Consider the following 16767-nt stretch of genomic DNA (forward strand, 5'->3'; position numbering starts at 1 on the left):
GGCTGATCATTGTCTGGCTCCCTCTCCTTCTCTGACCTGTTTCCCCTGGGAGCACTTCCTTCATAAGTCACTTGCATAAGAATCCTCACCTCAGAGTCAGCTTCTGGGGAACCCAACATAAGTTAGTGTTTCTAATCCACGTCATCTTTCTCTGCTAAGCTTCCTTTGACACATATAGAGGAAAGGCTACAGGTTTGGACTTGCTTAGCTACCATGCCTTCCAAAAATGGGGTGGGACCCATTCTAAAACCTGCTGTGTACTGTCTCCCACTTCACCAGTGGCTCATCTTCAAGCTGAGCTGGCGTCAATTATCAGAAGTGTCACTTTATTCTCAGTTTCCTGTCTCAGTCATTTCAGTGCAGTAGTTACTTCATCAGCTACATCTATAGGATGAGCAGCCCCAGAGACCTGGTGTTTCTTGTAGATTATCCAGCTGAGGAGGTGAAGTGTGAGCTACAGGGACCAATTTCTTTAGTAATAGAGGGTCAGAATTAATAGTCCTCAAGCATTTAGAAATACGGATATTCTTCTGCAGTGGGAATACTAGAAAGACATAGTGTCTTATTGCTTATTGACTCAGTGTTAGCGACAATACCTTGACACCGGTCTTTGTTTTTACTAGGTCTTACAGCACTAAGCCAGTCAGAAGGCTGATTCAGGTAGAGAAAACTCAAGATGCCAAATATACTGTAAAGTCATTTCACGGTATAACTTCCATTTTATTGCAGAACATGGACGTGCTTAGTAGCTATAAGTCATTATCTTTGTGAAAGGCATGTTAGGTATTTAGACGAAAGGGATTTGTTAGTATGAATTCTCTTTCATGTGTTCCCAGAGGGTGCTATTATAAAAAGGACCTTTGAAAATGAACAGTAAGCTTAAGTGGTTTTCCAAGGAAACCTCTTCTGTTCTGCCTTCAGGCGGAGAGTAAATATAAGTTATTGTGGAATTATCACCTAGCTAAAAGGCTCTATGTTGGGTACTTTTGGCTGACTTTTGTATGTAAATTATTATCCCATCTTAGACCTGTAAATGCACTGGGAACTCTGCTTCCTACTCTGATGGGAAGTGGATCTCTCTCTCTCTCTTCAAAAAGTAGAAGATAATGGGCATTATCTGATTATGCCATTCCTCTGCTCTGTCAGATACCCTCAGGGGTTTCCTACTGCTTTTGGATGTGATTTGAATAAATCCTAATCCTCACCCTGGAACTCAGTGCTCCCTTTATATGGCCCAGCTTTCTGTAGCAGAGGAGGATGTCAGAGCTCTTCCCATATCCCCATTTTCATACATATATGGCTGTCCACCACTTTCACTCTCACTAGCCAACACCTGACAATCTTTGTAAGAGAGGAGTCCTCAGGCCTCCTGCAGCTGTCTTGGTCTGTGGGCATAGAAAGCCAGAATAGCTTGGGTATGTAAGTCTCCTGGGAGTTGAGGGCAGAAAGAGCATAAACGCTCTCACTCCCTTGCCTGTGATGGGGCCAGCTCTGAGGTGTGATCTCTCTTATCTCCAGAGCTCTGCTGTGGGACCGAGCCAAGTTACTCTCCTTGAAACTTTGCCTGGTATCACAACTTTGTGAAGCCTCTCTTCTCTTTGTGGTCTCACTTCCCCACTACCCATCCTATTAAAACACTATAACATAAATTCAGAGGAGACACCTTATTTCTATTTTCCGTGCTGCGACCTCCCTGTACACACACCTCTAACCACACCTGACTTCCTACCATTTCTTATATACATTCTACAGTCCCCACTGTACTTTGCTCATACTGCCTTCTTAACTCAGACTAACCTTCTTCCCATTCCATCTGGTATCATTTCTCCCATCATTTAAGGACCAAACGAGGGCCACCTCTTTATCCCAATCTGGATTACTCTCTCTCTTGCCACAGTAGTTTTCTTTGTAGTTGAATTGGAATATCTGTCAGTATTCGTCTGACATTGAACTTACACAGTAGAAGCCCAAAAGAAGACTCAGCAATCAACATCAATAGTTGATCAGTTAATAAAGTACAGAAATCATACACATACCCCCAATGCATTTCTTAAACATTTATTTTAACTCAAAACAAACAAATGTGCATTTATTTTCAAGTCTTCTAAAATAGGGATAATTCATTTTATCTCAGTATGATTTCAGTGATTAAAATTCTGTCATATCTTCCTGGCATATTCTACCCCTAATGCATCATCATCAACAGTTTCTAGTTTACGTTTCTCTAAAGGGAAACAAGAATTTAAGAATACTTTCAAAGTAAACCAAGTATAAAATGTCTCTCAATATTCATGATTTTTTTCCAGTCTTTTATAGCCTCAAGCCCAAATATAATCCAATAGCAAATTTATTTTCAAATCTTTATCTCTTCTATAGTATTTAACTTAATTTTTATAGCAATAGCTATCTTTTTGTACTCATGCAATATTAAATTATATAATTAGAGCCACAAAGATGCCTGGCGTAAAGAACTTGGGAGACTAATGCTGACTTTTGGTGAGCATGCAGTTCAACTGATGGGAGCAGACATACATGGTCTTTGTGGTGAGGATCCTGCTCCTCATTGAGAATGGAGAGCATTAATTAATCTGATGAATCAGTTAAATAACGGCAATTTAATAGAGCTTCGACAGCATATATGTCTTCTGGATAGACTGAGCACTCATTGAAAACAAGGTCTGTGTCTATGTTCCCACAGCACTTGGCAAGATGCCTTAAAAAGCATTACTACAGGAAACCATTCTGTATGGTTGAATTGAATTGAATTCTGCTACTTTTATCTGAGCAGGAGTTGGCCGAATAATGTAAACTGGTGGTAGGCAAGGAGAGGATGCTGCTTTGGAATTTCCTTTCAAGAATATTAAAAATACCCCAGAATATTAGATCTACGTGCAGGGTATATGATGACTCTCTCCTTTGTCTTTCTTTTGTATGTGATTATGATGCTATAAAACTTCATGTTTATAGTTTTCTACTTCCCCAAGATTTGAAAACTATATTTATATAACGCCACCAGTATATTTTAAGTTAAATTAAAAACCAGTGAATAAATCCCAACAATGCATGTTTTGATCCCTACACTATATATTAGTATATGACACCTGCACATTATCACTTTTTCCTACCCAAAAATCTCAGCCAAAAGCAAATGGAGCCTGTTGTATAGAACTACCAGTTGTATAAAAAAACTACCCTAAACCTTAGTGCCTTAAAACAAAAATTTATAATTCTATGGGATAATTGGGCTCAGCTACATGGTTCACATTTAAGGTCTCTCATATGGTTGCTGCCAGATGGTAGAGTGAGGCTGAATTCATCTGAAGGTTTGACCGGGCTGGTCGTTCAAGTTGATTGTCTCACACTTGATGTTTGTTGCCAGTTGGGAACTCATACCTGCCAACTGGAGCCACCTACATGTGGCTTGGGCCCTATATCATGGGTTCTCAGAGGGAGCATCTCAGGACTATCCATTCCAGGAGAGAAAGTAGAAGCTGTTAATCTTAAGGCCTGGGCCCAGAAACTGGCACATTAACACTTCTGCCATAGTCTACCAGTCAAAGCAATCACGGAACCCACTCAGATCCAAAGAGAGAAGACAAACGCTCATTGGCTATATCAAAAAAAGTAGTGACTTCTTTAATCACAGTACCCATTTATAACATTCACTGAAACTTCAAAACAATAAGAAAAGTCCTTTTCACAAGGCACTTGATCTAAAATAATCAGATTAAATATTGGATGGATAGTCTATTTCACCATCTAACTCATTTTTACCCCTGGTAAGATGGTTGAATAAAACAATACTTCAAATGTTTTTTCTACCCTTACTAATAAGTTTTACCGCCACCAGGATGAAAGAAAACCAGGCAAGGATTTCTTTTCTTTGCTATGGTCTCAGTCTTTTTTTTGCTGAGGCTTGAACAGCTTCTGGCTTTGCTGTGAGTTTTGGGGTTTCTGAATTCTTCCAATCTGCTCTCTCTCAAAAGAGAGCAGTTCTCAACCCTTGACTCAGTGCTCAAGAATCAGATGTCTGAAGAAAAATACTTGAGAAAGTGCATTACTTTTTTTACACTATTTATGAAAAATTAAAGTTCAGTTGACTCGATGGCAGTTGGGAGACCTACAAAATAGAGGCTCTGGAGTCGCATTTAATTTTTTAATTTAAACTTTTGAGATACTCATGGATCTAATGAAGTTATAATAAATAATACAAAGAGATCCTATATACTCATTACCCAGTTTCCCTCAATGATAATATCTTGCAAAACTAGTACAGTATCACAGTCAAGCTATTGACATTGAGATAATCTACCAGTTTTATTCAGATTTCTTCAGTTTTCATTTGTGTATGTATTTAATTCTATGTAATTTAATCACATGTATAGCTTTGTGAATTCACCACCACAGCCAAGATACAGAACAGTTCTATTACTACAAAGATTCCCCATGTTCTTTTATAACCACGCCCACTCGCATCCTGTCATGCCCATCTCTAACTCCTAGCAACCACTAATTCGTTTTTCATATCTATTATTTTGTCATTTTAAGAATGCCATATAAATGGACTTGTATAGAATATATCCTTTTGAAACTAGCTTTTTTTTTCCACTCAGCATAATTCTCTTGAGCTTCATCCAAGCTATTGCATATATCAATAGTCATTCTTTTTCATTGCTGAGTAGTATTCTTTGGTATGGCATGTTGAAGGACTTCTAGGTTATTTCCAGTTTTTTACTGTTACAAATAAAGATGATACGAATATTTGTGTACAGATTTTTGTGTAGATATAATCTTTCATTTCTCTAGGATAAATGCCCAAGAGTGCAATTGCTAGGTTGTATGGCAGTTGTATGTTTAGTCTTATGAGAAACTGCCAAACTGTTTTCCAGAGTGACTACAGCATTTTACATTTACATTTTACGTTTCCAACAACATTTGAATGAACCAGTTTTTTCACAATGAATTTTAATGAATTACCAATATAGTTTTTAATATTGGTGGCTTGCAACCCAGTGTGAATCAAGCATTACTGCCAACTTCGCCCTTGGTCACTTAGGAAAGCCTTGAGATATCAAGGACAGATAGGAAGAAGTATCTTGTGGCACTATTTTCAGTGGCGTTTTATTCCTGCCTCATTCTCCAAACTATATGTATGTTTGTTGATGGTTCAGTTCTCAGTGCATCACAGGCACACAAATGTGTATTACACATCTCCTCTCAAATTCCTTTTACTCTGATGTTAAATGTTATATGCAAGTGCCTCCGTAGGGTTTTCCAGCCTCTGTTTTCTCATACTTAAGACATCTCTTAAACCAATAAGTGCTATTATAGTTGAATTAGAATGGATTGTCACATTTAAGCCACCAAGTAAATACTGTACAAACATGGGCTACAAAATAACAAAACAAGCATTCTCCTTTTTCTTTTGACCTGCCTCCCCTCGGCCAGGTGGAACTTTCTGCTGACATTGGCCTTCAGTACAAAGGAGAGCTGACAGTTGTTTTACGTTATATTCTCCCAGAGGAGAACCTGATGCTTCCGCTAGGACAACTTCAAGGTAGAGTAAAAAACCAATGACTTTGATCAAGGACATTCTTTTTTTAGAAGCTTGTGATGAAGGATCAGGAATTGCTTGGACTATGTTACTTTTGCATTACACAGATGAAATAAATGTAAAAGATCTTTTACTGTCACTGTCTTTTGAGGAGAATTGAGAAATAGATACTATATGTGAGAAAGGGTGTGGGATTCTTGCAAGGAAAGGACAAAGTTCATACTTAGAAACCAGCCTTAATGGTAAGATTTATTTCCTGGAAGTCTCAGAGATACAGGATCTTCCCCAGGGTGGAGTGGGGGCTAAGGAGGGACAGTCTGGAAAGTGCAGGTATAGATAGCTGCCATATGGATTTATGACATTCACAGCTACTCAGAGAGTCTTGAGGAGGAAATTGACCTAGAACACAGAGTATAAAGGGAAAATCCAGATGGAGACAACTTTTAAATCTCTCTTGACCTTCTCCTTCCATCAACTCCTATAGGCAGTCTTTTCTATTCTCCCATTCACTATCACCTTCTTCAGTGTGACCCTGTGCAAGTAACTTACTATCTCTCGGCCTCAGTTTCCTTACTTCCTAGAAATATTGTAAGGATTAAATAAGTTCATTCATGTTAAGTGCTTAAAATCATACTAAATAAAGGTGGTGGTTATTATTCATGTTTGAACATATTTCATTATAATAAAAATGTAATTTTGCCTGGGCTATAGTCTTTAGAGCTGGCCTTGCATGGAGTTGACAATTTAGAAGACTAAAATATCAAAGAAGGGAGTTATAGAATTTTCTCTTTTGGAGTCTTGGTGCATATATGTGACTTTCATTGTAGCTACTTCCCAATGAGGGCAGGAATGTGGCCCAAGAAGCTTACGAGGTCTTTTCAATTTTATTCCTTTATACCCTGTAAAAAGATATACCTTGTCTACAGCCATACCACCCTGAACAAGTGCGATCTCGTCTGATCTCGGAAGCTAAGCAGGGTCGGGCCTGGTTAGTACTTGAATGGGAGACCACCTAGGAAGACCAGGTGCTGTGGGCGTAAAAAATAAAAAAATAAAGGATTGTAAGCTGACAAGGTCCTTACAATCTGTGAGGTCAACCAAGGGTTGCTCACCTAAAAAAAAAAAAAAAAAAAAAAAAGCTATACCTTATAAGGGAGTTTTTAAAATTTAAAATTTATTTGTTCATGTTTTTTCAACAAATATAAATGAAAGACCTATCCAGAAGGAATCCAATGGGATAAGAAAATATTTAAATCAATACATGGAAAAATATATAATAAATAATATGAAGACCTGATTCAATCAGCAAATGAAAGAATCTTTATAGATTTTCTTTGTAAATTTTGAAATGGAACCCATGATCAATCTCTCTTCTCTCCTCTTCTCTTCCCTCTTCTTCTTCCTCCTTCCCCTCTCCCCCTTTTCCCCTCATTATTTCTTCTTCCCTCTCTTTCATTTTGATGGCTTAAGCAGGAAAGAAGACCATTAAAAGAGGAAAGAAGGAGTCGCCTCTAATTTCTGGAGGAATACTAGAAGTATTCATCAAAGAGGCAAAGAATTTGACAGCAGTGAAGTCAGGAGGCACTTCTGATAGCTTTGTGAAGGGGTAATTTTTTTTAAATTCATTTTAGATCATTCTTAATGAGAGATGAAAGAATCTGTGATCCACGAGGCAGTGGTAGCAGTGAAGCTTCAATGCTCTTCTTATTCAAAATGTACTAGGAAAGAGCTACCCTTGAATGCTGGCTCTTCCATCTAAAACAACGAGTACAGAGGGAACTGTTTATTCTAGCCCTCAGGCTGCTTCCAGCATATTTCAGGATTTCTCACCACTCTTACCTTCAAGATGGCAAATTTTCCTGTGCGATTCATTTCTTGAAGGAGGAAAAGTATTATTTTTCTACATGTAATATACTTTTTTTTTACATGTAATATACTTTTATTGTGCTTTATTATCATTTGGTGCTGACAATACACAACAACAACAAAAATATTGGATCCTTGGCATTTTGCTGTCTTGGGGGAAATAGTAAAAAGTGGAGAAGTCAGAGCATTCTTCCTGGAGATATCCACTGGCGAGTGCTTTGGGGAAGGTCTGGGAATTTGTGCCCACTTTGTTTCTTGAGGGAATATAGCCCTTTAAATGGACATATTTACCCATTCTAGGCAACCCCAAAACAAATGTCTCTTGATTTCTATTTGAGATTTTTCTCCTATAATTAGAAGAACTAGAACTTGAGAGATATTTTTCATTCTTTCAAGCAAACACATAAATGCACACATGTACCAAGCTGAGTGTTGTGGTTTCAGAAATTAGACATGGCCCTTGCTCTCATGAAGTGCCATAAAACACATGAGGGCAAACAGATTCCCATGAGGTTAATTCTTTGAGTCAGATGACAGTTTCATTCCTCTCTTCAATCCTTCTTAGAAAAATGTAATTTTCCCTACAAGGAAATGAGTCAAGCCTTTACCCTCACATGTTCTAACTTTGATAAGGCCTTTAATAAGGAGAAGCAGATGTCTCGAGCTTCCCCAATGGCGAGTGTGTGTGCCTGAATCCTGGTCTATCTGTCCTTCATTCTTTCTCATAGTAATGAGATGCTTTATTTGGATTATGCCATTGCAGTCTGCCTCACCAGCCCCACCATCTGGATCAGGCCTCTTCCTGCTCACTGTTTGGTGGGATGAAGGGTTCCTTGCCTATGGCTTCATTGTGGCCTTGTAGGGGTTTTCACTTTATTATGTTTAAAATTTATGAAGCAGTGTCTACGGCCATGCTACCCTGAACAAGCCTGATTCCATCTGATCTTGGAAGCTAAGCAGGGTCGGGCCTGGTTAGTACTTGGATGGGAGACCACCTAGGAAAACCAGGTGCTGTAGGCTTAAAAAATAAAAAAATAAAAAAAATAAGGGATTGTAAGCTGACAAGGTCCTTGCAATCTGTGAGGCCAACCAAGGGTTACCTTGCCTAAAAAATAAATTTAAAAAAGTAATAAAATGTACGAAGCAGAGATTATAAAGGATGGTATCTATAAATTTTTTAAATGCCAGTAACTTTCAGGTAAATTCTCTCCTTAGTTACACTTCAGCATCGAGCTGATTTTAAAGGGACTTCAGATTTTTTTTTAAAAGAGCATGAGAGAACAATAATAGATCTTTCTATAAAGCTTAATATTATAAAATATATCAGTTAATATTAGCTCTGTCTATGAGCCAGCATAACAGTGGCTTAAAGACAAAAGTTTTTTTTCTCTTGCATGTAAACAAAGACTAAAGGTAAGGTATCTAGGGCAGATATGGAAGCATCATGATAATCAGGGACCCAGGTTTCTTCTGTCTTATTGTGGTGTCCACCTCACAGGCTAAGATAACTGTTTCATCTGTCCCATCCAAATTCCATCTGGCAATATACTTTCGAGAATTTTCATACAAGACTATTTCTTATAGCCAGAACTTAATCACATGACTATACTACTGCAAGGGAGACTGGGAATATAGTCTTTATTCTGGGCAATTTTGTGCCTACTAAAAATAATGAGGATATTATTTTTAGAAAAGTATAAGGAGAGAATGAATATTGGGAGAAAGTCATCTCTGCTTGGTATATGAAATGAAATCGCAAGTGTTGTATTTTTTTTATTGTAAGGCCATTTGTTTTTGACATTTTTCATGTTTGTTTAATGAACTAATGATACCCATATGTCTTCTTCCTTAAAGCCTGTACCCTGGTTCATTAGGTACCTAGAGCCTCATTCTCTACTATGGTCAAAAACATTATTTTTGACCATGGTAGAGAAGGCCTGGAGTGCAGGTGTTTTATTTGAGAAGAGATTCCAGGAAGCACCAGTGAGAGAGTAGAGAAAATAAGACAGGGAATGGAGGGAAGCTGATAAAAATATATTAATAGACACCTTACTACTGTGGGCAATTGAGGCTCAGTTGCACTGGAGAAGCAACAAAGAAGGAACTCACTCTGTGGAAAGTACCTTAGGATCGTCCCTTCAAGGGACAGGGAAGCTGTGGGATTCATCTATCAACTTTTAAAACCGATTGGTTGAAGGTTGCTCCTAGGAACATTAAATCCCCAGTAATCCCAGGATTCCCTGCATGTAAGTTGAGTAAGCTCACACAGCACCAGAGGAAAGTCCTTACCTAGAGACATGGGCACTTGAGGTGAGAAGCTATTAGCATACCAAGAACTGCTCATCCTGGCTTCAAGTCAAACTAGAGGTTGGGCAAAGATGATAGGAGACAGGATATTATATTGTGTCCACCACAGGAGGTGTTTTCATTTCAAGATGAGGAAAGGACCAAAACAGGATTAGAAAAGAGAATTTGGTCATTTTACTGTTGCCCCACTTAAAAGAAATAACAAACCATCTCACTAAAATAAATCCAGAGTTAAGCACATAAAAATGTGGGATAGAAAATTGAATACACCTCTCTCTCTCTCTCTCTCTCTCTCTCTCTCTCTCTCTCTCTCTCTCTCACACACACACACACACACACACACACACACACACCAGGAATTATGGGAAATTGAAATAACTACTCAAGGATGTCATTTTCTGCCTACTATCTCACTGATGGCTTGATTGCATTTTCTCCTGCAGCTACCTGCTCCCTGATGATAGCAAAGCCACCAAACACAAAACTCTGGTAATAAAAAAGAGTGTTAATCCTCAGTGGAATCATACTTTCATGTTCAGTGGTCTGCATCCCCAGGATATAAAGAATGTTTGCCTAGAACTTACTGTTTGGGACAAGGAGGCCTTTTCCAGCAACATCTTTCTGGGAGGAGTTCGTTTGAATTCCGGAAGCGGTGAGGGACTTGGGGACCCTGATATGGTCTGTGACTGGGCATGGGGCAGGGGAGCGGTTCCTGCAGGTGTGATATGTAGTAGGTGTATGTATAGTTTCAGCTTAGCTGTCTCCTGCAATTTCCACAGATTTTCCATGTCTTTAGCCAAAGATCTTTTCATTTTTAAAATAAAATACTACTACATAACTTCGTATCCTTCAATTAGAAGTTTGGGATGGATAGTGTTTACATTCATTCTCTTCATAAAATATCATTTACACTTTAGTCTAAGTGAATTTCTGCTGCTTTCTTGGGCCTTGTATCAGGTTTCGCTAAGACAACAAAGGCTTGTAGGGGAGAGGACTTCCAAGACCAACTTTACTTTATCCTTTTCTCATTTCTATCCAGCAGTTGCAGCCATTACTCACACTAGTTGTCTGAAAGGAAATAATTTTTTCCCTAAAAAAATAACATCTAATGTTGTTCAAACAGGCCATGGAAGCACACCACTGGTGCCTGAAGGACACAACTATAACAGGAGGAATTGGGGGAAAAATTATAGTAGAGCAGCACATACAGCCCCTGAAATTCTCATTATCCCATAGCTTAGGCCAGACATAGATGGTCTGCATGCACCATGGTCCACAGTCCTGTTGAGAATGACTCACCCCTATGGTGCTCCACTTATTTATAGGTTAAGGAGGGCCAAAAATATCTATACCACTAAAATGAAAGCTTCCTTGTCAGAGAAGTGGCCTTCTTAGAAAGGGAGAACCTCAGAGCCCAGTTCAGCCTGTTCTGTCATGTTAGCTCTGTCCAGATGAGCCAGCTCTCTGCTACACTACCAAAGTAGTGAAGAAATGAGCCACTATGGCCATCCTGATTGTTTCTCATCATTTAGGCAGAAGAGAGTAGTGCAGGCAAAAATGCATTCCATTCTAACACCACTCAGTAGGTATGATAAATGAGAACAAGGGAGTGAAGAGCTCTCTGGTCAAAAGGCCCCTTCAGAGGTTAATAGGTCTTCCAGAAGACCAAAACATTTCATCTGTGAAGTATAATGCTCCCCGTTCCCTTCTTTAGGTGTGAGCCATGGGAAGAACGTGGATTGGATGGACTCTCAGGGAGAAGAGCAACGCCTTTGGCAGAAGATGGCCGACAATCCTGGGACTCCCATAGAGGGTATACTCATGCTTCGTTCCAGCATGGGGAAGCGTCGGCTCTGAAGGTACCATTCTTCAAAATGAGGCCTCCAAGGACCATCTGGCTGCCATTTCCTACTAGTAGCAGGCATAGGATCTGGGATTTCTCTTCCCTGTCATTTCTCACTTGAGGGTATTGGGACATGAGGAGAGAGATATCAGTGTGATGAACATTGACGAGTGTCTAAAAAAGCACGTACTTCTATATGTCCATGGGCCAGGGCCTTCGAGATTGGATGATAGAAAGTGTACTACACTGTCCTGCCAAAAAAACAAGCTGTGCAATTATTCATAGGCTTTATACTATATGAGAGAAGGCACAAGCTTATTTGACACTATAGTTGAGATTGGGAGTCCTCAAACTTTTTCTAGTTATGAGTTACTTTAGGTTTCCTCAAATGGTTTGAGGGAAAGGGGGGCCACTCAGGATATAGAGCACTTTAAGAGTAACTAGAAGGGATTGGATACCTTTTTCTCACCCTGGGAATCCCCACAATCTGAAAAAGGCATTGTAGGAATGGTTGTTGGGGCAAGGAGGTGGCCCTGTTATTATAGCAATCTTGTGGCTTAGCCAGGTAAATTTCCAAGATGAAATGACAAGTTTTTTTTTTCCTGTGGTGACTATATAATTTATAATCTAAATCAGCCCACTTTTCAGAGCGAAGGGAGCCAAATCATCATACCAGAACAATAGATGTAAACCAGGATTAATCTGGGGAAATCGGGATATCGGGTCACCTAGTTATGACCTAGCTGTTATGTCTGTTGTAAACATGTATTTTATAAAATATTCTAAGCCATTAACAAAGAGGGAGTAAGAAATAATGTACATTTTGAGCCCTGCTTGTGTCATGTCTACTGATACTCCATTGGTCAAAAGAAGTTACATGGCCAAGCCCAAAATCAAGAGGCAGGGACATATACTCTGCTCACAGTGAAACCAATGCAAGAGTGAGATTATAGGAAAGGATGAAGAATCATGGCCAATAGTTCAATCTACCAATTCCATCTGTCACTTGGAATTCCAGATGCTTTAGCCACCAAATTTAGATGTGAAGGTAGTTAAAGCCGAAGGGGGCCTCAAATCTGATTCCTTATTTTGCATATTCCAGATCTGAACCCAGAGAGCTGAAATGACTTGCCCAAGATCTTATATAAGCTGTGACTATACCTGGACTTAAATCTAAGGTGTGATGCCTAGGCTAGTGTTCTTTCCACTGTACTCCTTGACGTGATCCTATGTTTATCAGGGTGGACAGGAGGACATATATAAAGGAAGGTAGAGCAGAGTCTGATTATTTAAGTATGAACATACCTGACCTAGTCTTCTTTTGGAGTCATCTTGTAGCCCCTCAGCTCATTTTTTTCACTTGAATTCATATAAAATCCTTAAAAGGATAGGAACAATTTTAGTAGCGGGAAAGTTAGAATCATCTTCAGGTGTATTCTAACTTATTGTTTCATATTTTAAATTTCTTCTTGAATTTTGAGTATATATTTAAGAGTATATTTAGCATTACTCTCAGTAAGAGAATAAGCAATCCATTTTCAATATTATAAAAAAAAATAGGCTACCTAATTCTAGAAAATTGAAATTAGTGGTCTAGTGTAGCTTAAAAAAAAAACAACTCACACCCATATTCATACATTGCTCTTCTTAAAAACATAAAACAAAATATGTAAGATCATCACTACTTTCTATTTTGGAAAAATAAATTGTCTTCAGACCTGATGATGTGCCTCATCCTATCTTCAATGACATTTTCAGGGAAGGTGAGAGGGGTGATGGTGAAGTCTGGGGACATCTCTAAAGTAGACAGAATGAAATGGATTTATTCACTAATAACAAAAGTAGCATAGAAATAAATATCAAAATTTACAACTTGAACTCACGACGAACATGAACTTTATGTGTTCAGATCTTTGCCACATTTAGAGCAATTCCCTGTATCATAAAATCCAACATCTAATAACTGGTTATTTCCATGATGCAAAACCCAGGTATGCAGAAGTCCATCAGAAACCTGTTGTGTTGCTTTCAGAAATAAAAGGTAAATTGATCTTTAGGTCACTTTTTTACTAAGGATAGTGTAAAAGTAAAAAGAATATTTTTAAATATAGATAATACATGTGAATGTCATAAAATTCAAATAGTTCAAAGTCATGAAAAGTAAGTCTGTCTTTCTCTCCTTCCATATCATAATATATTGACAGCCTCATTCTTTTTTTATGGCTACAGGGTATTACATCATAGAGATATATCAAATTTAGCAAGCCCTATCAAATGCCACATTAAATATGATTAAGCTATGTTTGGATTTTCTAAGCAGTCTTTCTTTTTTCAAAAATAAGCACTGAAATTCAAAATGAGTTACACACACATATACACAGCAATTTTATTCACTTTGAGGTATTTATCCTAGAGGTAGATACATATGTAAGAAATGAGTATATACAAGGGTTATTATTGCAGAATATTGGAAACAACCCAGGAGCCCATCAGTAGAGGCCATCAGTAATATCATATCTGCCTAATTTTTCTGTGTCATTAGTTGCTCCTTCTCCTTCTTTGTTAATGATTGCTAAATGTTAAACATTGGATTCTTCAATGCTTGTTTTTTGTTTTTGTTTTTGCTTTTTCACCTCACTTTCTACACCCTCACAGGCATTATTATGTAGTGCACTCTCATGGTTTTATGACCACTTATATGCTTATCACTTCAAACTCACATCTCCAACCCAGACCCCTCCTCTCAGCCCCAGACCCAGATCCAACTGCCTATAGGACATCTCTATCAAGATAGCTCATGTTTTCAACATGCTCAAAATTGATCTCTTCATTCCACTGTCTCTATTGTACCCATGTCTTTCTGCTCCAGGACATCCTGACTCAGTACGTGATACCGTCATCTACTTGGTTATACTAACTAGGCATGGTTATACTAACTAGGCACTGGGTACCGATCTTTGATTTATGCCTTTCCCTTACCCTGAGGCAAAATCAATCAGGAAACCATACTGATTCTACCTCTTTAATACTTCAGAAACCTGTCCAATTCTCGTCATTTCCATGCCACTACCCTAGTCCAAGCCACCATCATCTCTCTCTATGATTGTTACAAGTCTCCAGTTACCATCTATGCAGCCATTCTTGCCCTCTGTCAAGCCATTCTTCATGCTATGGACAGATTTTCCCACCATGTTATTTTTAAATGTTCAAACGTACAGAAAAGTTGAAATGATTTTACAGTAAACACCCTTATACCCACCACCTAAATTCAGCTTCTGCCATTAGCTATACTTGCTTATCATTATCCATCTATCCATCCCCAGAGTGATCTTTTTTAAAAAAATGTAAATCTGTTCATGCTTTAAAATCCTCCATGACTTTTCATTGACCTGAGAATAAAATTCAAATTCTTGCTCATAGCCTGCCAGGCCCTGCATAAGATGGTTGCTGCCTCCTCTCCAGCTTGTCCCAGGCCATGCCTCCCCTTCCCTTCAATCACACAGTGCATTTTTATGCTTCTGAATTGTGCCAGGTTCTATCCCATCTCATGGCCTTTGCAAGGAATCTTCTTGCTCCTTTTCCTCATCAGTCTGATTTTCATTAATCATCCGGGTCTTAAATGTTACCTGCTCAGGGAAACCTCCACTGATTGCCTGCTGCCTGAATAGGTCACAGCAGCCTGTCTCTACTTCCCCTTCACTACACACATCACAATTATAATCAATTATTCATATAACAAGTCCTTTAATGCCTGTGTCAGTTCCCTCTCCTCCATACATCCCTAGAATATAAGATTCATAAGGGCAGAGACAATATTTCTATTTTTCACAGCTCTATCCACTATGCTTAGTTCAAAGTGGGTAATTAAAAAAAAAAAAACATTGGCAGAATAAGTGAAAATGAAAAAAAAAGTAACATCATAAAATAGCAGACCAGTTGGCATCTTTAGAAAGAGAGATCACTTTTTTTTAACTTCCAATCAACAGATAAGGAAACTGGGGCCCATACAGACCAAGAAAAATCTCTGAATATGCTTACTGATTGGTCTTTCAAAAGCAACCTTTCTACAAGTACTGTAGTTATATACAACCCTAGACAGTTCATTCCAGCCTGTCTCAGCACAGATAAAAGCACCAAGTGTGCTCTCCAGGCCAGCATATCAGCTTCTCAGAAGAAGAGACCACGGTCTTGCCTGGAGCATCCTGTTCCTTCTTTGAAGATCTCAGCCTTCCACTTTCCCTCAGTTGAATCAGATAAGTTGTAAAGGGACATGGGCGAGCTTAAAAGCCTGACATCCATTTAGTTTGTAAATAGTGCCTGCAGGACACATGGAAGATTCAGTTTATCAGCTCTCATTTCACTATGTCGTTACTGTCACTGGGATCATAAAGATGTAGATATTTCAGGTCACAAAAACAAAGATATTTTGATAGGACTTCATAATCTTAGCCTCCTTTTCCTTAAGAAACTTACACAGATATATGACCAATGATCATTAAGTGCTTATGTAACTAGTGAATGAATTGAGCCCACCTGATTCACAGTAGTATTAGTCTCATCAACACTTGCTACCCCAAGGTTTATATTTGGCGGGGGAGGAGAAAGTCGTGGAAGTAATAAGGGCAAACCCCACTTTTAGAAGCAAAGTGGATCAAAATATCAAGTCCCGGAAGTACCTCAGAGTGAAAACCTATGGCATTTTGGACCTGGGATCAATGTTTTTCCTTCTATGTAGATATTTCACATTAACTCAGCATTGCCTTTAGAAGTTGGCAGAAGGGGTTTTCTTCCTACAATGGTGTCATTTATGGCCTCTGAAATTAAATAGAAGAAAGAAGTCTACACAGGCAAAACTATAACAATTGGATTTGGCAAGATTTGAACAGTAGCCATGGAAATTGGGCCACATCAATGATTTTAAAGGATTATCTGAATCATCTGGAGGGTAAATTTAATACATTGATTCCAGACCATTACTCCAAACCAACTGAACAAGAAATCTCCATCATTTTTTATAAAGCTTTTTGGATGATTCTAATCCAAGTGGATAAAACTGGATCATAGTTTGAGAAAACTGCATTAGAGAACAAATTATCTTGACTATGTAATTTGGACTAACTCTTTGTCATGATGGAAGATTGGATTTGGCTAACATGGACATTACTAATTGCAAGACAACCATGGTGAGATGGAAGGA

The 16767-nt window shown here is 38.5% G+C and overlaps 1 protein-coding gene, 1 non-coding gene and 1 pseudogene across 2 annotated transcripts in view; all 3 read left to right on the forward strand.

Annotated features, from left to right (window-relative positions):
- Positions 1 to 11707, forward strand: part of SYTL5 (synaptotagmin like 5) — a 55907-nt gene extending 44200 nt beyond the window's left edge. The window contains exons 12-15 of the mRNA XM_023525610.1: positions 5449 to 5557; positions 7025 to 7160; positions 10171 to 10379; positions 11442 to 11707. Of these exons, the coding sequence (XP_023381378.1) occupies positions 5449 to 5557; positions 7025 to 7160; positions 10171 to 10379; positions 11442 to 11584 (597 nt within the window). The 3' untranslated portion in view covers positions 11585 to 11707. The remainder of the gene's footprint in view (positions 1 to 5448; positions 5558 to 7024; positions 7161 to 10170; positions 10380 to 11441) is intronic.
- Positions 6473 to 6591, forward strand: LOC111733588 (annotated as a pseudogene).
- LOC111733587 lies at positions 8322 to 8440 on the forward strand. The gene has a single exon (XR_002778038.1). It is a non-coding gene; the product is annotated as a 5S ribosomal RNA (ribosomal RNA).
- Positions 11708 to 16767: the final 5060 nt, after the last annotated feature.

The sequence above is a fragment of the Pteropus vampyrus genome, unplaced genomic scaffold (genome assembly GCF_000151845.1).
Source record: "Pteropus vampyrus isolate Shadow unplaced genomic scaffold, Pvam_2.0 Scaffold582, whole genome shotgun sequence".
In the NCBI taxonomy this organism is placed as follows: Eukaryota; Metazoa; Chordata; class Mammalia; order Chiroptera; family Pteropodidae; genus Pteropus; species Pteropus vampyrus.